Here is a 20935-nt window from a genome sequence, read left to right on the forward strand (position 1 = left end):
GATTAAGGGTGGGACACGGCCAGTTAAATACGACATTAAATGTGATAGGAAAGCATCCAACAAGTGTGATTATTGTCAGGAAACAGAGACCATGGAGCATGTATTGCGACAGTGTGGGCAGTATCAGCGGGAAAGAGAGAGGATGAGATCTAATATTAGGGAGAAGGGGATACAGGAAATTAGTTTAAAGAGTGTATTGAGTAGAACGTCATTAGATATAGTCTCAAATATTTTGTTATCTTTTTTTAAGAGCAACGGGGATGGCAGGTAGTATTTAGTTTCTCCCTGTCTCTGGCCCACACTCCAGTACAGTAGGTGGCGGTAATGCACCATAACTTTGGATGCCAACCGCCGATAAACCCCACTGAAGAAGAAGAAGAATATGCAAGAGTGGTTGGGTTCAAAGTTCAGGGACACTGTGCATGCGTACAATGCGAAGAACATCATGTGTAACATCTGACGTTGGATCAACTACATACGTTGCTAAATTAATAAACTAGCTATATATATATATGTTTTTTATCACAGACATGACACGTTAACTCTGCACTTTTCATTTTTGTACTGTTAGCGAGACATACTTAACTAAATTTTTTTGCGTCACCTGAAAGAAAGAAATCATGACTGCCAACGAGGATCAAGAGGTAATATTATCTGGTGATGCTAACCAGCGCGCTAGCTAGCTAACAGAGCTATCTAGCTATAGTTAGAAGGCTGAACTGTTACTGCGAAACTCTGTTTTGTCGAAAACAGTTTCATGTACGAAGTATTAGCATTACCGTAGTCAGTGGATGCTTAGGCTAGTTTGTCTAGTTAGTTAACTGAAGAACTTGGCTAGTTTTAGCCACACCACCAGCTATCCAACGATAGCTCAGAGTAATGTGAGTCAGTGCACTGAATCTCCTTAGAGAGCTAACGTATTTATACTGAACAAAAATATAAACGCGACATGTAAAGTGTTGGTTTCATGAGCTGAAATAAAATCTCACAGAAATGTTCCATGCGCACAAAAAGCTTATTTCGCTCATGTTGTGCACAAATTTGTTTAACGTACATCCCTGTTAGTGCGCATTTCTCCTTTGCCAAGATAATCTATCCACCTGACAGGTGTGGCATATCAAGAAGCTGATTTAAACAGCATGATAATTACACAAGGCTACTATAAAATGTGCGGTTTTGTCTCACAACACAATGCCACAGATGTCTCAAGTTTTTAGGGAGCATGCAATTGGCATGCTGACTGCAGGAAAGGCCACCAGAGCTGTTGCCAGATAATTGTATGTACATTTCTCTACCATAAGCTGCCTCTCACGTTGTTTTAGAGAATTTGGCAGTAAGTCCAACCGGCCTCGCAACCACAGACCACGTGTAACCACGCCAGCCCAGGACCTCCACATCCGGCTTCTTCACCTGCGGGATCATCTGAGACCAGCCACCCGGACAGCTGATGAAACTGTAGGTTTGCACAAACTGTCAGATACCGTCTCAGGGAAGCTCATCTGCGTGCTCGTCGTCCTCACCAGGGTCTTGACTTGACTACAGTTCGGCATCGTAACCGACTTCTGTGGGCAAATGCTCACCTTCGATGGCCTCTGGCACGCTGGAGAAGTGTTCTCTTCGGATGATTCCTGGTTTCAACTGTACCAGGCAGATGGCAGACAGCGTGCATGGCGTCGTGTGGGTGAGCAGTTTGCTGATGTCAACGTTGTGAACAGAGCGCCCCATGGTGCCGGTGGGTTTATGGTATGGGCAAGCATAAGCTACGGACAACGAACACTTGCATTTTATCAATGCCAATTTTATGCACAGATTCTGTGAAGAGATCCTGAGGCCCATTGTCGTGCCATTCATCAGCCGTCATCACCTCATGTTTCAGCATGATAATGCACAGTCCCAAGGATCTGTACACAATTCCTGGAAGATAAATGTCCCAGTTCTTCCATGGCCTGCATACTCAACAGACATGTCATCCATTGCGCATGTTTGGGATGCTCTGGATCGAAGTGTACTACAGCATGCTCCAGTTCCCGCCAATATCCAGGAACTTCGCACAGCCATTAAAGTGGAGTGGGACAACATTCCACAGGCCACAATCAACAGCCTGATCAATTCTATGAGAAGGAGATGTGTCGCGCTGCATGAAGCAAATGGTCACACCAGATACTGACTGGTTTTCTGATCCACGCCCCTACTTTTTTTGTGTGACCAACATATGCATATCTCAAATCAAAAGTTTTATTTGCCACATGTGCCGAATACAACAGGTCTAGACATTACAGTGAAATGCTTACTTACAGCCCTTAACCAACAATGCATTTATTTTTTAATAAAAAAGTTAAATAAAACAACAACAAAAAAGTGTTGAGAAAAAAAGAGCAGAAGTAAAATAACAGTAGGGAGGCTATATACAGTGAGGGTACCGGTGCAGAGTCAATGTGCGGGGGCACCGGCTAGTTGAGGTAACATGTACATGTGGGTAGAGTTAAAGTGACTATGCATAAATAATTAACAGTAGCAGCAGCGTAAAAAGATGGGGTGGGGGGGCAGTCCAAATAGTCCGGGTAGCCATGATTAGCTGTTCAGGAGTCTTATTGCTTGGGGGTAGAAGCTGTTGAGAAGCCTTTTGGACCTAGACTTGGCGCTCTGGTACCGCGTGCCGTGCGGTAGCAGAGAGAACAGTCTATGACTAGGGTGGCTAGAGTCTTTGACAATTTTGAGGGCCTTCCTCTGACACCGCCTGGTATAGAGGTCCTGGATGGCAGGAAGCTTGGCCCCAGTGATGTACTGGGCCGTACGCACTACCCTCTGTAGTGTCTTGCGGTCGGAGGCCGAACAGTTGCCATACCAGGCGGTGATGCAACCAGTCAGGATGCTCTCTGTGGTGCAGCGGTATAACTTTTTGAGGATCTGAGGACCCATGCCAAATCTTTTCAGTCTCCTGAGGGGGAATAGGCTTTGTCGTGCCCTCTTCACGACTGTCTTGGTGTGTTTGGACCATGATAGTTTGTTGGTGATGTGGACACCAAGGAACTTGAAGCTCTCAACCTGCTCCACTACTGCCCCGTCGATGAGAATGGGGGCGTGCTCAGTCCTCTTTTTTTTCCTGTAGTCCACAATCATATCCTTTGTCTTGATCACGTTGAGGGAGTGGTTGTTATCCTGGCACCACACGGCCAGGTCTCTGACCTCCTCCCTATAGGCTGTCTCATCGTTGTCGGAGATCAGGCCTACCACTGTTGTGTCGTCTGCAAACTTAATGATGGTGTTGGAGTCGTTTCTGGCCATGCAGTAATGGGTGAACAGGGAGTACAGGAGGGGACTGAGCACGCACCCCTCAGGGGCCCCCGTGTTGAGTATCAGTGTGGCAGATGTGTTGTTACCTACCCTTACCACCTGGGGGCGGCCCGTCAGGAAGTCCAGGATCCAGTTGCAGAGGGAGGTGTTTAGTCCCAGGATCCTTAGCTTAGTGATGAGCTTTGAGGGCACTATGGTGTTGAACGCTGAGCTGTAGTCAATGAATAGCATTCTCACGTAGGTGTTCCTCTTGTCCAGGTGGGAAAGAGCAGTGTGGAGTGCAATAGAGATTGCATCATCTGTGGATCTGTTGGGGTGGTATGTAAATTGGAGTGGGTCTAGGGTTTCTGGGATAATGGTGTTGATGTGAGCCATGACCAGCCTTTCATAGCACTTCATGGCTACAGACGTCAGTGCTACGGGTCGGTAGTCATTTAGGCAGGTTGTCTTCGTGTCCTTGGGCACGGGGACTATGGTGGTCTGCTTGAAACATGTTGGTATTACAGACTCAGTCAGGGACAGATTGAAAATGTCAGTGAAGACACTTGCCAGTTGGTCAGCACATGCTCGGAGTACACGTCCTGGTAATCCGTCTGGCCCTGCGGCCTTGTGAATGTTGACCTGCTTAAAAGTCTTACTCACATCGGCTACAGAGAGCGTGATCACATAGTCATCTGGAACAGCTGGTGCGCTCATGCATGCTTCAGTGTTGCTTGCCTCGACGCGAGCATAGAAGTGGTTTAGCTTGTCTGGTAGGCTTGTGTCACTGGGCAGCTCGCGGCTGTGCTTCCCTTTTCTAGTCTGTAATAGTTTTCAAGCCCTGCCACATCCGACGAGCGTCGGAGCCGGTGTAGTACGATTCAATCTTAGTCTTGTATTGACTCTTTGCCTGTTTGATGGTTCGTCGGAGGGCATAGCGGGATTTCTTATAAGCGTCCGGGTTAGAGTCCCGCTCCTTGAAAGCGGCAGCTCTACCCTTTAGCTCAGTGCGGATGTTTCCTGTAATCCATGGCTTCTGGTTGGGATATGTACGTACGGTTACTGTGGGGACGACGTCATCGATGCACTTATTGATGAAGCCAGTGACTGATGTGGTGTACTCCTCAATGCTATCTGAAGAATCCCGGAACATGTTCCAGTCTGTGCTAGCAAAACAGTCCTGTAGTTTAGCATCTGCATCATCTGACCACTTTTTTATTAACCGAGTCACTGGTGCTTCCTGCTTTAGTTTTTGCTTATAAGCAGGAATCAGGAGGATAGAGTTATGGTCAGATTTGCCAAATGGAGGGTGAGGGAGAGCTTTGTACACGTCTCTGTGTGTGGAGTAAAGGTGGTCTAGAGTTTTTGCACATTTAACATGCTGGTAGAAATGAGGTAGAATGGATTTAAGTTTCCCTGCATTAAAGTCCCCGGCCACTAGGAGCGCTGCCTCTGGATGAGAGTGGTCCTCTGTAGCTCAGCTGGTAGAGCACGGCGCTTGTAACGCCAAGGTAGTGGGTTCGATCCCCGGGACCACCCATACACAAAAAAAAATTATGCACGCATGACTGTAAGTCGCTTTGGATAAAAGCGTCTGCTAAATGGCATATTATTATTATTTCCTGTTTATTCCCAGTCATGTGAAATCCATAGATTAGGGCCTAATGAATTTATTTCAATTGACGGATTTTCTTATATGAACTGTAACTCAGTCAAATCTTTAAAATTGTTGCATTTTATGTTTTTGTTCAGTGTATATTATCTAGCTACCTACCATCTTTGTATCCAACATCAACTAATAACCCCTCTCTCTTGTGCTCTGTCTTCTCTCTCCCTCACTTTGGTTCCAGATGGAGTTAGAAGCACTTCGCTCTATATATGAGGGGGATGAGCGCTTCAAGGAAGTCAGCCCAGTTTCATTTCAGTTTAGGGTGAGTAGCTGGTTGAATGGGATGTGCTGCATAATTTGCAGGGTGAGATTCTCAATTGGGAAAACGTCCATCCAAAGATACTCCATAACTAACCCAAGATGGTTCATCTGTGTCGTTTTACAGTGGGAGCAAATGAAGCTTAGGGGTCAGAACAAGCAAGAAGGTGGGGAAAAGGCATGCACAAGCTAGCGAGATCCTATTGGCGTGTTGTAGCATATATTTCCATTGGGGAACGCCTCCTCAGAATTAGGCATGTGCACAAACTCGATTCGACCTTGCACTCCTAAGCGCGACGCATAAAAAAATAATACTTTTGCAAACCCTCAAGTCTATAAAAGTTAGTGCACTGTGTTTGTAACAGATTCTAGTTTTGGGAACAGAAGAATGTGTTGAGATCAGATGTTTAATCGATGAGAATGGGCGGCAGGTAGCTTAGTGGTTAAGAGCGTTGTGCCAGTAACCGAAAGGTCGCTGGTTCTAATCCCAGAGCCGACTAGGTGAAAAATCTGTCTGTGCCCTTGAGCAAGGCACTTAACCCTAATTGCTCCTGTAAGTCGCTCTGGATAAGAGCGTCTGCTAAATGACTAAAATGTAAATTTGCAGAATGTCGGACCAGTTTCACATAGTTCCATCCTCTCCCACTACCCTCAACTGGACTTCCTCTCACTAGCATATTTGGTTGTGAGAAAACATTCTAAAAGGATGCTTCAGTTTTATAGCCCCAGTGACGTGTCTGGGTTACCCCTTCTGTCTGTCCCCTTCTGTCTGTGGTCCATCCTGTCCTCGACTCCTTCATCCTCTTCTCCGTGTTCCGGAAACAGTCAAGTGGTCGCCATATCTAGGCGATTGTCAAATATTGTTTCCAAATTTCCTCTCTTTGCCTCCTCTCCTCAATAAAAAAAAAAAAAGAGGCAAGTAGAGGTCGTAGGAGAGGAAGTCAGGAATAAAGGAAATCCATTGCCTTGTCTGTCTCCCACCTGATTCAGTTGGTTTACTAATCCGCTGGGTCAGGAAGAGGTTTTGGGGAACGCTGTCGACGTGAATGAGCATGGTCCAACGTCCCTAACCCCGTTCCCTTTCCAGATAGGAGAACACGATGACTCCAAAGCGTTCATTCTGGATATCTCATGGCCTGAGATGTATCCAGAAACCGCACCTGACATTTCTCTAGATGGCTTTTTCAACAAAAAAATGTAAGCAACCATTGATGCTGTTACCATCCTTGTTATTGTGGTTAAGTCATATTTATGTTGCCACCATGTCATATCCCTACGTTTTGGGTGATGATCCACCCAATGCAATACTGTGAACCTGAAAAGATACAAATTAACTTCATAATAGCATGTATAAAGTTATCTAACTCATTCCTGAGGTAATTACATCGAGTTGCTGCTGTCCTCTGTGGCTTTTTTTTGGCACTTGCAATGCCAGGATAGTGTACAGTCAGCAAGCAGTTTAGAAGTTACACCGGCAGGCCCCGGTGGCAATAAATTCATAGAAACCAAAAGCTTACCTTGACTTGGAAGAGTTCCAGTGTTGGATAGCCAGCTAGCTAACATAGCATCCCTCTCTGTTTGATCCTGGTGTTTGGTGATTGCAGTGCTAGCTAGCTAGCTAGCTAGCTGTAGCTTATTTTTTCAGTACTAGATTCAATACTAGATTTTTGGCACTTGCAATGCCAGGATAGATTCCCATACGGAAAATGTATGCACACATGACTGACTGTAAGTCGCTTTGGATAAAAGCATCAGCTAAATGGTGTATATTCTAAATGATTCTCTATCAGATCTCCAGAGACCAAGCAGCTGATCATCTCTGGGTTGGAGGAGCAGGTGGAGGCCAACCTGGGCACTGCCATGATGTACACCTTGTTCGAGTGGGCCAAAGACAACCAGGAGACTCTGATGGAGAACCACCAAGCTGTGGTCACCACCGTGGTCAGTGTGCTACACACAACCATAGAAACAGAATCACTCGGAAGGGGCATCCCCCATAGAAACAGAATCACTTGGAAGGGGCATCCTCCATAGAAACAGAATCACTTGGAAGGGGCATCCCCCATAGAAACAGAATCACTCGGAAGGGGCATCCCCCATAGAAACAGAATCACTTGGAAGGGGCATCCCCCATAGAAACAGAATCACTCGGAAGGGGCATCCCCCATAGAAACAGAATCACTCGGAAGGGGCATCCCCCATAGAAACAGAATCACTTGGAAGGGGCATCCCCCATAGAAACAGAATCACTTGGAAGGGGCATCCCCCATAGAAACAGAATCACTTGGAAGGGGCATCCCCCATAGAAACAGAATCACTCGGAAGGGGCATCCCCCATAGAAACAGAATCACTTGGAAGGGGCATCCTCCATAGAAACAGAATCACTCGGAAGGGGCACCCCCCCCCCCACGTTGTGCTCGTTAACCCGTTGTGTTGTGACCTGTTTTCCAGACGTTGATGTCCAACAGTGACCTCAACGCCCCAGCCAGGAAAAAAGAAAAAAAAGAACAGCTGACCAAATCACAGAAGAGGAAGATCACCTGTAGAACCGGTAAGGACCGAAACCACACCAATGACATTTAGTCAAGGCTATTGGCATTATTTAAACGGTTCTATCTCTGTTTCAACTAACAGATAACAAAGGGGAGCTCCCCAGAGGTTGGGACTGGGTCGATGTCATCAAGGTATATTTGTTCAGTTAGTTCACGGCAGTTGATTTTGTGCCGAACACCTTTTTGTCCTGTGTCTGTGCTTTTTTTTTTTTTTTTAGAAGATGGCACCCTTGACCACATCAATTGCTGCCAAAAACACCATTGTTAATCATTTTTTATTCTCTCCTTTCTTGCATCTTCAACTTGTTGAACATGACACTCCAGCATGTAAGTACAATCAAGATTTACATTTACGTCATTTAGCAGACGCTCTTATCCAGAGCGACTTACAAATTGGTGCATTCACCTTATAGCCAGTGGGATAACCACTTTACAATATGTTATTTTTTTGGGGTGGGGCAGGGGGCGGGGTAGAAGGATTACTTTATCCTATCCCAGGTATTCATTAAAGAGGTGGGGTTTCAAGTGTCTCCGCAAGGTGGTGAGTGACTCCGCTGTCCTGGCGTCGTGAGGGAGCTTGTTCCACCATCTATACATATTTCCCCAAATACTTTTAAAAAAAACACGCCCCATCTGAATTCAGTGTATATGCATCTGAGCTTACCGTGGTTTCTTAATGCTTTTGTCGATGTTGTCGTTTTCAGTTGAGCAGAACAGGCGGCAAAGAGGAAGACTAGGCTGTGGAGGAGGTGGACAGGTCTCTGGTGCTGCTTTTACTAGGAAGTGAAGTCTCCCGACCTCACTCAGACCACCTGACTCCTTCCAGTCTGCCCCAAGACGCCACACTCAAGATGGCCGCTTTTTCACTCCAAGGAAGACGGGGGGGGGGGGGGGGGGGTCCTCTACACCTGAACACAATCAATAGCTGCTAAAGCTGTTATTTTTGAGTGTCACACATACAGGTGGTTTAATGTCATTTCGGAAGGAGGTTAAAATTTGGCCGTTTTTTTTATGACCTGTGTTTTCATTTGCTTGGAAGAGACCCCAAATGTGTGTGACTTATTTTGGTTTTAACTGTGGTGATGACAGTGAATTTCAGCATTGAAACAATGAAGGCTTGATGTGGGGGGGGGGTATTTGTGCTGTCGAAATAGGCCAAAGTGAATTAGTGGTGAAGGGTTTGCAGTGTCATCCATTTTCAATAGGACTGTGTGCCTGTCAAGGTGGAATGATTGAGACCTCTTGTTACCATGAGCCAGACACGCGTGTACTGTCATCACCGCCAGGGAATTGAAAATATGTCCACTTTGAGACCATAGTTCAGTTGCTAGGCATCAGAGCTGTAAAACATGCATTACCAGTGGGTGTCAACATATGGCTTTATGATCCTCAATGTATCCTGACATACAGCAGTGTGGAACATTATTAACTCAACATGTTACGAGGAACACACCAACTGAATTGATGTGATATTGTGCCCCATTAATTTAGAGACCTGCTCTCCCCATGAACTGAGAAACATTACAGTTTTTTAAAATAAAAAATTATTGTTACAATATTGATCTTACATTTCTTTTAACATAGAAACGGCTTGATGTGAATACCAAATACTTTATCCCCTACCACCAGTCCTGTGGGTAGGATATTTGGTTCCCATGGCGATGTATCTAGAGGTAGAAAACATACTAATGAATAGGAGGCCCGCCTGAAGATTATTTTCTACGTCATTAAAGCCATGACCGAAGTTAAACTTTACTTAGAACACCCTGACGCGTTCTTCAACCGAGGTAACTAAAGAACTGTTACACCTATCCCATAATACTCACCGGGTCAGTGTTGCCTCTCGTTGGCCTAGTCCTATTAGTGGAACATGAACCATCACTCAACTCCTCCCTGGACAACACTAGTTGCCAAAGGAGTGATCACTTCTGCAAACACATTGGGGTAGGTGACATTGACAGCGTTGAGTCGTGGTGGTGGATGGCGAGCCATTGAAGCTTCAAGCGGGATAATAAATTAACGTGCGACAGCCTATGAAGACCGGTGACTCTATCCTAACAACAAGAACAAATGTGGACTTATAAAAACGGGACTGTCCCCAAAAAGAAGACCAAGAAAGTAAGTCCAACTTGTTTCGTTATTGCTTTGTGTGCTAATTTGCAATTATTGTAAAACATGTAAACTAATTTTTAAAAACATTTTCTAACTTTTTATATTAAATGAACATGACTTACAATAACTGATCATAAATAATGTATAGCTCTCAATTAAGAGCTTCCTGCAAATGTTAGGTTACAATTTTCCATTTCATTCATAGGAGAAAGAAGTTGTAATATTTCCACCTATTTCCAATGGCTCTACCTCACTGCCTCGGGTGAGTTTAAGTGCCAGGTAGTCTCATAATATTCAGTCCACCGTTAGATTTTCTATAGCCTAGGTGGGTGTCTGCTCTTTCTTTTATCACCCAATTGAAGGTTAAATTGTTCTACAGAAGTAATTTACATTGATTTATAACCTTAATTAGTATCAATTCACCCAGTGTTCCTTTCTCATTGTAAATGCATCATTCCATCAGGACAGCAAAAACAAGAGAGCGACCATTCCCACGTCCCAAAGACTCCAGGAGATGTTCTTTTCCCACTGTCGAACCGACCATGGCATTCTAGTGAAAAAGATTAGGTTCAATAAGGTAAGGTAATCGATCCAGTTTGAATAACACATTTATACAACGGGTGGGTCTAATCCTGAATGCTGATTGGTTAAAACTGCATTCCAGCCGGTGTCTATTCCACAAATGACCACCGGCTAAATCTATGACGTTAATATGCCTATTTACTCTGTTCCATCTGACTGCCCAATCCACCGTCTCATCAGCCCAGCCAGGCAATTTATAAACTTGATCTCCACTATAGAAAGCATCTAGACATTATCTCACATTTCTTTTAGACTAACATTTCGTTTTCAACAGCGGAGATTTGTATAAACCTTGCTGTCTGTCTCTCCGACATTTTGCAACATTGTTTCAATATTCAAATTCGATCTCCAGGCTGTCCCATATATAATGAACGTGTCGGGAGTCGGGAGGAGACAGACAGGCAGGCAGGCAGCGTTTCTCAGCCAGTCGAAATGTATAGTCCATGTGTTGCTTACTGTATTGTAGAGAGCAGACAGCCTTTGGAGTATTCCTTTGACCAAAGTGAGTGAGGAGGCAGAGTCACAGATAACAGCTCACCTCAGAGTAAGTGTTCTGCACACTTCTGTACTGCTCTATCTTTCACTACACAATTCATTATTCATGTTGTATGTTATTGTATGTTGTAAATCCACATATCCTTCTCAGTATCATTTTCTGCAGCGCCATGTGAAGTCTTCTGGACAAAGCACACCGTCAGAGGAGAAAGGGGTGGATGTGCTGCATCTGCTGAAAACGCAGGGGTATTTATTCAGGGTGAGGAGGACCAAGCAACTCTTCGCTTATTCATCCTTCCTGATCTGATCATGGAAAAACAACTGATCCCATTCTTCATTTATTTTGGGGTGTTTTTTTTAGGACAAAGCAGCTTTCAAAGCCTTACTAGATGGAGGACTCGATGGCACTAAGGACGCTCCTCAAAACCTGCTGCAGAGTTTGGTGGCACTGGAAGAGGAAGAAGAGGAGGAGGAGGAGGAAGACCGTGTTTGTGCAAACCAGGATGTCACCTCATGGACTGAAAGTGTTTCCGAAATGGTCAAGTGTCTATCGGATGGATCTTCTAATGGTGTTGTCAAGAGGAAGGAGGACAACACCTGCAGTGCAACAGGAGGAGAACCTCATTCATTAGGTCTCACAGTCGTAACAGATGACCTGGAAGGTGCCAAGAAGAGGAGATTCATGGTCTACATATGTGGTGGATACAAAGGTAAGCGTGGGTGCGTGAGCGTGGGTGCGTGGGTGCGTGAGCGTGGGTGCATGCGTGCTTGTCTCTGTATGTGTTATCAACCACAATCCCATCCCCACACAGACACGGTGGCAGAGAGGAGTGTGTTGATGGAGAGTGTGTTCCCTCGCATGTACCTCTACTGCAAACAGAGGGGCTATGACTTCAGGATGGTGGACCTGCGCTGGGGCGTGGGAGACCCCGTGTCAGATAGACATGACACGGCAGAGCTGCATGTGGAGGCCCTCACACAGTGTCAGAAAACACTGGGGCCAAACTTCATAGTGAGATATCTCTAGTGTATTTTTTTTAAAAATTCGTAAACAATGCTCATGAGTCAAATTCTTTCTCTCTTCCTTTACCTTTCTTTCGCTGATCTCTTATCTAACATATCTTCCCACAAGTTACGACCCTTCTGCCAGTCACTAGCTAAACTCCTGGATTCATGAAGTTATTAATTGTGTTTTTTTATTTGAAAGTTATTCCTTGGCCAGAAGCATGAGGTCCAGACCCTGCCCAGCACTATCTCCAGAGAGGTCTTTGAGGCCATCGTGAGCGTGGTGGAGAGAGACAGACAGAAGATGTCCAAGAGAAAACACCCCGAGATGGACGACATCATCAGCGACTCCCAGTCTAATATCGCCACGGGAAGTGACACGGGCAGCTTTGTTCCAGAACACAACGACGATCATGATTCAGGAGATCCAGCTCAGAATTCCGGGTTAATGAGCGATGAGAGTTCTGTATCCCATAATTCCCTCTCTGATGCAGATGAGACATGGGTAAGTCCTGCGGGGACGAGGTGTTGGGCAGACTTCGACCGGGATCTGATCCTACTCCAGACGTGGTACAGACTGGATGAGAACTGTGTTCCTGCTGTGTACCGCCTACTGCCTGTGAGGTAAGATGTAAAGTTACACTGTTGCTCGTATTGCTATAACTGAGTTCAAAGTTCACAAGTTTGGCCACGACACATTGATGTCAACTTTTATTTGTATTTTTTTTTTTTTAAGCAATTTGTTTGCGTAGTATGCTACTTGTTTGTTTTAGGGATTGTTGAAATGACCAACACAAGGACCACTAGTATAGTTTCTTATTTTGAAGCTTGTGTAACTTGCTAAACTAGTTAGCAACAACCGTTGGCAGTTCAAACCCAACTGGCGTATGAAATGCTTTGTTTGGTTTCCATGGCTCTTGCCCCTAGACCATGTATTGTTATGAAAATGGTTGTTTAAAATGAGCCAGACAAGGAAATGGAGCTCTCACAGTACAACAACCCTCCCTCTCAGCTTTTTGTTTTTCTTCCATTCCATTCACAAGTGTCTTAAATCACTTCACCATATTGGATTGTCAATCATCTTGAAATCACCTAGTTCCTGTATGTGTTGGTAGCACCCAACAGCCTGACTTCCTGAGCAGAGATGGCGAGCGCAGGAGGCAGGCGAGGAAGGCTTGGCACGCAACTTGCTTGCTCCTGTGGGGAGTGCTACAGAGGAGTGGGACAGAGGCACTGGGGGGGGAGGTGGCATCTCACCTCCTCAGGACAGGTTTGTATGGGGGAGTAGTTATTATTGTCATTAATTATTGTCCTTTCACCTTAGCGGTGGATCAGGTTATTTCCCCTCTTACGGTAGTGGACAGGAAGTAGTGTACATTGCGTTAAGCCATGTTGGTTTGCTCCCCACCCAGTGCTAGACTGTGAGGTAGAGCAGGGCCTCCGGTCGCTAGGAACCGAGGCCCCTCCAGAGGAACACTGCCACTGCTATAAGAGGGTCATCCCTGACCTCCACCACAGCCTGAGGAACGAACACGCTGCCCACTACATCGACCTGCTGAAAGGTCGACCGCAGGTCAACCGCACCCTGAATGCAGCACACCAGAGCTTCGTGGAACGCATTCACAAAAAGGTAAGGGTGCGTGTGCGTGCGCGTGTGTGTGTGTGTGTGTGTGTGTGTGTTTGTGTGCATGTGTGGATGGGTTTGCATGTGTTGGGGGTGGGAAGAGTGTGTGTGTGTATATGTGTGTGTATATGTGTGTGTGTGTGTGTGTGTGCATGTGTGGATGGGTTTGCATGTGTTGGGGGTGGGAAGAGTGTGTGTGTGTGTGTGTGTGTGTGTGTGTGTGTGTGTGTGTGTGTGTGTGTGTGTGTGTGTGTGTGTGTGTGTGGGAGCAAAAAGGAGAGAGAATGATACAAAGACAAAATGAAAGCTTTCACAGAGTAACACTGCTCACCGATATCTACATTACAGTGGCGGTCGGTGCCGTTTAAGATGAAGGAGGACGATAATTGTTTTTATGAGCATGGCCTTATTTCTATTACAGCGTATTGGATGACTTGTCCTTCATATTCCATTCACCCAGGTCAGTGTAACATCGATAGGTTTAGGCTACTACATGATACTTTAATTTTCCCTATACCCATCAGGAGGTTGCTACAACCTAGCCTATGAATGAAAGTTTACAACATAGGTGCACAGCACAGGTCGAGGGAAACATTTGAGTAATCAAGGAGACGGACAGTGACACATTTAATACCGCCTTGCACACTCTTGCCTGCATCTTAGCTGATCTAGGGTGTAATCATTAGTCCAACAGTTGCAAACGAGAGCTTCTATTGGACAAATTCAGGTACTGTATGTTTATCCCCGCTTCATTCCGTTTGCTTCCGTTTAAGAAACGTTTTTCAACAGAATCGGCGGAATGAATACACCCCTGATCACACGCAAACACACTTCACTTTCATAGCAGCCACATATAAACAGCATGATCCCTTTGATCGTTGTATTCCTCCTCTCACCTCAATAATTTGTTAAAAACTGTTCAACTATTGTCTTTCTCTCACTTTGAGTCAACTGCTCACCACATTCTATGGACTGCAGTGCTAGCTAGCTGTAGCTTATGCTTTCAGTACTAGATTCATTCTCTGATCCTTTGATTGGGTGGACAGCATGTCAGTTCATGCTGCAAGAGCTCTGATAGGTTGGAGGACGTCCTCCTGAAGTTGTCATAATTACTCTGTATGTCCATGGAAGGGAGTGAGAACCATGAGCCTCCTAGGTTTTGTATTGAAGTCAATGTACACAGAGGAGGACGGAAACTATCTGTCTTCCAGCTACACCATGGTGCTACCCTACAGAGTGCTGTTGAGGCTACTGTAGACCTTTATAGCAAAGCAGTGTGTTTTAATCAATTATTTGGTGATGTGAATATATTTAGTATAGTTTCATCTAAAAAGGATAACTTTAAAAATATTTCACAATTATTTTTTTATTTTTATTTTTTCATTCACTGAGGAGGATGGTCCTCCCCTTCCTCCTCTGAGGAGCCTCCATTGTCTTTCTTCCCTCATTAAGTTGCGCCACACCAACATCTATGAGCGTAACGTGGACTGGGGAATTAAGGGCCTGAACCCCAAACACAACCGATCCCATCAGTTCTACACAGAACACATCTCCTCCCACTTCCAGAGGACTGTCATCAACTCTCTGAACAAGTGAGAGAGACAAAAATAAATGTATAACACGTGTAATAAAGTATATTGAAACTATAATACATGTTTATCACACGATTACCATGTATATCTGTCATTATGTTGGCCCTCAAATATTATTGCATAACAGTTAACTGATGGCATAAATGTTGAGTTGAGCTGTGTATTTCTCCTACTCCAGAGTTATGAAGGGGAACAAAGCCAAAGGCTCCTTTGACATCAGAAGGAGAGAAGCATCTAGAATGAGGATACAGGAGGAGATCCGTCGCCATGTTAACCACGGACACACTCTGTAAGTCTCTGGTTTGGCTTTCTTTCCTTTAGAATGGCCACCTGCATGCTTCTAAGTAGCCTGGTTTCAGATACTGTGCTCATTGTGTCACGCCAAATATTGAACCATAGGAGCTGGCAAGACAGCACAGACAGATCTCGAACCAGGCTAGCTTCAAAGTGGGTTTGATATCATCGTGACTAGTCTCTCTCCAGGGAAAATAACCATGTGTTGAGAGAAGGCTTCCTGGGTGAGATGAGGAGGGCTGTGGAGGAGGGGTCTTCTCCCAGGCCTATCCTCCTACTGGGTCCACCTGGCTGGGGCAAGAGCACCACCATGGCCACAGTGGCACACCTCGCCCCCTCCTGGATTACTGGGTGAGGGGTGGCTCCATGACATCAATGGGAAATGTTTGTGAAAATGTTAAGGTATTGTGCACTTATTTCAGTTTAGGAATACGATATGATCCTAAGTCAAGAATTGAAGTGCTCTCTGGAATCCGTACTGCTTGGTGATAAGCAAACCATACTATTCCTGTGACCGAGTGTATATGAAGGACTCTGTAGTTCTCACAAACTGGACTTGCCTGTTCTCCCTCTCAGAGCTGTGAAGGTGCTGGTGTGTTTCGTGGGCCTGACGGGGGAGAGCAGGAATGTGCGTCTGGTTCTCCAGAACTTGTGTGTTCAGCTGGCTGAGACCTACAGCCACCACACTGAACTCTCTGAGGTAGCTACCTCTGACAAACGTTATCTATCATCTTATTCCAACCAATGCAATTCCAATATAGAAGAGCAAGAATGCTGTCTTGATAGAATAGATAACATGGTCAAATACTAATATTGGTCAGCTGTAAAGTGATACTTCACCCCAAAACCAAATTTGGTCATTTTATACCACAAAAGTTAAGTCCATAGACCAAAAAATAGGTACAAACATGAAAATGCATTGTAACACGTTAAATGCTTAACGTTAAATTACCAATATCATTCTGTGTCCATTCGTCGCAGGGTCTCCCTCAGCTGGTGAATGAGTTCCACTCCCTGCTGGGTCAGTTGAGGGCGGACAGCCCCGTAATCCTTGTGCTGGACGGGTTAGATGATCTTTCTGAGGAGCATGGAGCAGACCTCTCCTGGCTGTCTACACCTCTCCCTCCTCACGTCCACCTCGTCCTGTCGGCCACCACAGACTCTGCCTGCGCCCACACCCTGCAGGTCAGGACAGGTTGACGAAAGATACTGTACAACAGTGTTTATCCTACCATTACTTAGGCTGCCCGCCTTACCGCTGTCACGTTGAAATCTGGAGGAACACTGCTGTGCAGGTGTGCAGTTACTGTAGCAACGGTCGTCAAAGTTGTTAAAAGGTTTAAAATACAATTCTGATAAATGCAACAGTCGGACAATGGATGAAGATTCTCCAAATATTTAGAATGGTTTAAATCCATAATTTATTGCACATAAAACATTGTATTGGCATGCACAATTAATTAAGTTCGGGGCATTTTGGTGGGAATTCGGATATTCAATTGATTGTAAAATGTCACCTTTCTTTTCTTATGAAGCACTCATATATACTATTTCTTTTATATCAGGTATTTTTTAAATACTTTGTGATAAAATAAAGAAAATGATGTGTGCCTCATCTACACTGGGTGTATTTGCATACATTAATAAATTAACATAAAGGTGTGGAACAGGGCTGCAACCACCAAACACGTAATCCTACCTGTAATCATAAACTGCGCTGTCTAGACTGTCTCATTAATTATTCATGACTGTAGTTGTCACGTTCTCATGCATAATTCAACAAGTGTGTTAAGAGGAGGATACCCACGCGATTTAAAGTTTAAAAAAAAACGCTTCACTCTAGATTATACCTACAGTATATGTACAAACTTTACATTGTTTGTGAGATCAGACATAATAGCACTATAATCCGAGTGTTCTCTTGCGAAAATTGCTTTCATTTCAGCGCATCTAATTTGTGAACATTTCAATCTGTATTAAATGCAAACTTTTTTTTTAATTGCACAAAAAAAATCAACACCCACCTAAATAAAGTTCTCTTTCTTCTCTTTCTTGTGATGTAAGTATCGAGACGTTAAATCTCCGTTCTTATAGATGTGACGGAAACCATTGTATTCCGTTGAGTCCATTTCGGCTGTAACCGGAGTGTGTTTGACCGGTCATTACAAACGTTTCCCATGGTCATTACGTTAGAAAACGAATGGCACAAGGGAAGAGTCGCCAGAGTAAAATGAAAGCAATCAATCCAGCGAGATTTAAGTGACAAGTGGATTTTTGCACCCTTCAAACACAGGAAATAGATGGCTGAAAAAGGAGAGATCCTCAGGTGGGTGGGGCCTGCGTGTTGCTAAGTTACTGCATGTGAGACATCCTGACATGTACGTGTTCTATCTAAAACCCTCTGTCATCACGCTAGTATCAAAGTGATCATGAAATTCTCCGTTTGATCCTTCCCCATCCAGAAGTCAGCCCAGCCCACTGTCCTGTCCCTGCCACCCCTCAGTCCTGATGACATCACTAAGGCTCTAGAACATAAACTCCAGGCTGACCACCGCAGGCTCCGGGACTGGCAGTGGCAGCTTCTCCTCCAGGCCTGCCTTTCCTGCCCCTCCCCTGTCTACCTGGAGGCTGTCTATGCTGAGTCCGTCCTCTGGACCTCCTTCTCCCCCCAGGGCAGCCTGGGCCTCCCGCCCGACCTGGGGGGGCTCTACGTAGGCCTGCTGGCTTGCCTGGAGAGGGCCCACGGGGAGCAGCTGGTGGCACGGGCCGCCGCGGTTATTTCGCTCTCCAGAGGGGGCGTCACGGAAGAGGTGGGTGAAACAAATTTGGTAGTGAAGGAGAATGTGTAAAGAGCTGTGATCACATGGAATACTAACCAAAATAGAGAGTCAGACCAATCACACAGCTGTGTCTTGTATTGTACCTAATGTACTGACCAATCACACAGCTGTGTCTTGTATTGTACCTAATGTACTGACCAATCACACAGCTGTGTCTTGTATTGTACCTAATGTACTGACCAATCACACAGCTGTGTCTTGTATTGTACCTAATGTACTGACCAATCACACAGCTGTGTCTTGTATTGTACCTAATGTACTGACCAATCACACAGCTGGACATTGTGTCTTGTATTGTACCTAATTGTCACGGTTTCGGCCGAGGCTGCCTCTCCTCCTTGTTCGGGCAGGCTTCGGCGCTCGTCGTCTCCGGAATTCTAGCTGCCACCGATAGATGTTTCATGTTCGTTTGCTTTTGTCTGTTTGTGTCACACCTGTTTCTGTTTTACGTAATTAGTGTCCTATAAGTTTCTCGTTGTGTTTGTCATGTGTTGTGTATGATTGTTTTTCGTCAGTGTTGTGTTTTGCTCGGTTGAGCATATTTTCTCCACTGCGCTGGAGCACAGTTGCACTTGTTCGTGCACCACTTCGTTTGTCGCACCTGTTTGTGCGCATTTGCCTTTTCGCCTTGTGCGTAGTTTAGCTGTTGGGCTTAGTTGTCCTGTTGCCTGTGTTGGGCCAGAAATACAGCATTTGGAACCTACCGTCGGCGTCCTGCATTTGATTTCCTACACTACACCTACACACGCCCTGACACTAATGTACTGGGATTTTAATTTCAAATCGGAAGGTATCTTGGGAAAAATAAAGCTATTCTACAAATATTATTATTATTATTATTATTATTATTATTATTATTATTATTCTGATCATTAGGAGCTACTGGACCTGATGGGGAGAGATGGGAAGGTTCTACAAGAAATATCGCTCTCCCATTCATCCTGCACTTCCTCCTCCAGCCTTCCCAGGGTGCCGTGCGTGCTGTGGGCACGGCTGAGACGGGACCTTGGGGGTCACCTGACGGAGGCGGAGACAGACGGGACGTGGGTCTACCGCTGGACCCACTCCGAGCTGGGGAGGGTGTGTGTGAAACGGTACCTCAAAACGGACGATTCCCGTAAGCTTCTACACGCAACCTACGCAGACTACTTCCGGGGTACGGACAGCCAACACAGAAACATATTTCAGCCCCTGGCGTGGACGCTGGAGGAGGACTCGACGAAGAGTTATGTGTTTAACCTCAGAAAGCTCCATGGCCTGCCTTACCACCTGGTTCGCTCAGGCCAGATACTGCCCTTCCTGTCTGAGTGTGTGTTTAACTATGAGTTCCTGCTGCACAAGGCCTGGGGTCTGTCTGTGCTCCATATACAAGAGGACCTGAAGGGCGCCGTGCTGCCAGAGAAGTGGGTTCTCTTAGACGCTTCTTTTGAGTTGCTATTTGATACTGTATGTTTGAGATAAGTGATGTGTGTCCTCTCTCTCTTTGTTCCTATCTACTCCCCTCGCTGTCGTCGTCCCCCTCAGGGAGTTGGTAGATATGGAGGTGTTGGCAGCTACTCTGGAGCTTTCCAGGCCCGTGCTGCTCCGGGACCCCTGCCAGCTGGCCTCCCAGGTTATAGGCCGTCTGGGACAGATAGTTGCTGAAGACCTCCCCGTGGCTCCAGGTATACTTCACCTCCCTGACACTGATGGATAAAGTGACTCAACGTCTCAAATGGATGAGTTTGAAGTACCGCCAACACAATTTTTAAAAAGCTTCGATACGAGTTTCCAACTGTATAGGGCGGCAGGTAGCTTAGTGGTTAAGAGCGTTGTGCCAGTAACCGAAAGGTCGCTGGTTCTAATCCCCGAGCCGACTAGGTGAAAAATCTGTTCGATGTGCCCTTGAGCAAGGCACTAAACCCTAATTGCTCCTGTAAGTGGCTCTGGATAAGAGCGTCTGCTAAAATGACGTAAATGTAAATGTAAGTGTATGGCCTGCTCTCTGTCAGTGTGATGATGTGTCCTTACCAGGTGACCCACAGAAGTTTAGCTACCTGCATGACCTGCTGGCCCAGTGTGCCCGTTCCTCTCTGCCAGTCCTGGTGCCCTCCTACAGCTGTCTCGTGCCCCCAGGAGGGATCCCACATACCCTGCTGGCAGGTAAAGAGCTATCACAAACATAAAGACATGGTTGTTATGTCATCCAATGCAATGCTATGTAAATGCTCATGTTGAATGCCTTTTTCCCCCTGTCTCTGCTCCAGGCCATGCGTCTATAGTAACAGCCCTGACCAGGGGACAGAGGGGTCTGGTGGCAGCCACCTGCGGTGGGGACGGCACCCTGAAGGTGTGGGACCTGGAGCTGGGGCGCGCCGTGAGGACTCTGGAGGGGGCGGGGGGCGTGGTAGGCGACTCCCTCACCCTCTGTCTGGAGGACAGGGTCCTGGTGGTCCGCATGGGACAAAGTCTGCAGGTCAGAGAGGTGGATTCTGGGAAAGTGATCTACTGCGAGAGTGACTCTCTGGATGTTCCCGTGGTAACCACCGCCTGTGACGGACAGCTGCTGGTGGCCTTCTATGATGGAAGTCACCTGGTGAAGGTATTGCGGTAGTCCAATGTATTATCACATCAGCATAAACAACATGACGCTGATGTT

General features: G+C 45.8%; 2 protein-coding genes across 4 annotated transcripts; both read left to right on the forward strand.

Annotated features, from left to right (window-relative positions):
- The first annotated feature begins 415 nt into the window (after nt 1-415).
- Nucleotides 416-9311, forward strand: LOC311117651 (RWD domain-containing protein 4-like). Of its 3 annotated transcripts, none has more exons than XM_084192584.1 (7): nt 416-644; nt 5124-5204; nt 6288-6397; nt 6991-7141; nt 7653-7752; nt 7836-7885; nt 8458-9311. In XM_084192584.1, the coding sequence occupies exons 1-7, from the start codon at nt 621-623 to the stop codon at nt 8488-8490; spliced, it is 549 nt and encodes a 182-aa protein (XP_084048710.1). In that variant the 5' UTR covers nt 416-620; the 3' UTR covers nt 8491-9311. The 3 variants fall into 3 exon arrangements, 2 of the variants coding, with proteins under 2 accessions (XP_084048710.1, XP_084048709.1); XR_014611699.1 differs by having other exon boundaries at nt 423-644; nt 7836-8080; XM_084192583.1 differs by lacking the exon at nt 8458-9311 and adding an exon at nt 8078-8131 and having other exon boundaries at nt 423-644.
- Nucleotides 9312-19188: 9877 nt separating this feature from the next.
- On the forward strand, nt 19189-20878 carry LOC311117652 (NACHT domain- and WD repeat-containing protein 1-like; the record flags this gene model as incomplete). The annotated part of the gene is made up of 4 exons (XM_084192585.1): nt 19189-19700; nt 19822-19961; nt 20311-20439; nt 20544-20878. Coding segments are annotated over 4 exons (1116 nt in total), but the record flags the coding sequence as incomplete, so codon positions are not given.
- Nucleotides 20879-20935: the final 57 nt, after the last annotated feature.

This window comes from Coregonus lavaretus (assembly GCF_964263955.1).
Source record: "Coregonus lavaretus genome assembly, contig: HAP1_SCAFFOLD_3058, whole genome shotgun sequence".
Classification (NCBI taxonomy): Eukaryota; Metazoa; Chordata; class Actinopteri; order Salmoniformes; family Salmonidae; genus Coregonus; species Coregonus lavaretus.

What these genes read in the sequence shown, in the direction of transcription:
- LOC311117651 (XM_084192583.1), top strand. Translation starts at nt 621, where the DNA reads ATGACTGCCAACGAGGATCAAGAG. An exon ending in CAGTTTCATTTCAGTTTAGG is followed by an intron (nt 5,205 to 6,287) that starts GTGAGTAGCTGG and finishes TTCCCTTTCCAG; the next exon opens with ATAGGAGAACACGATGACTC. An exon ending in AAGCTGTGGTCACCACCGTG is followed by an intron (nt 7,142 to 7,652) that starts GTCAGTGTGCTA and finishes CCTGTTTTCCAG; the next exon opens with ACGTTGATGTCCAACAGTGA.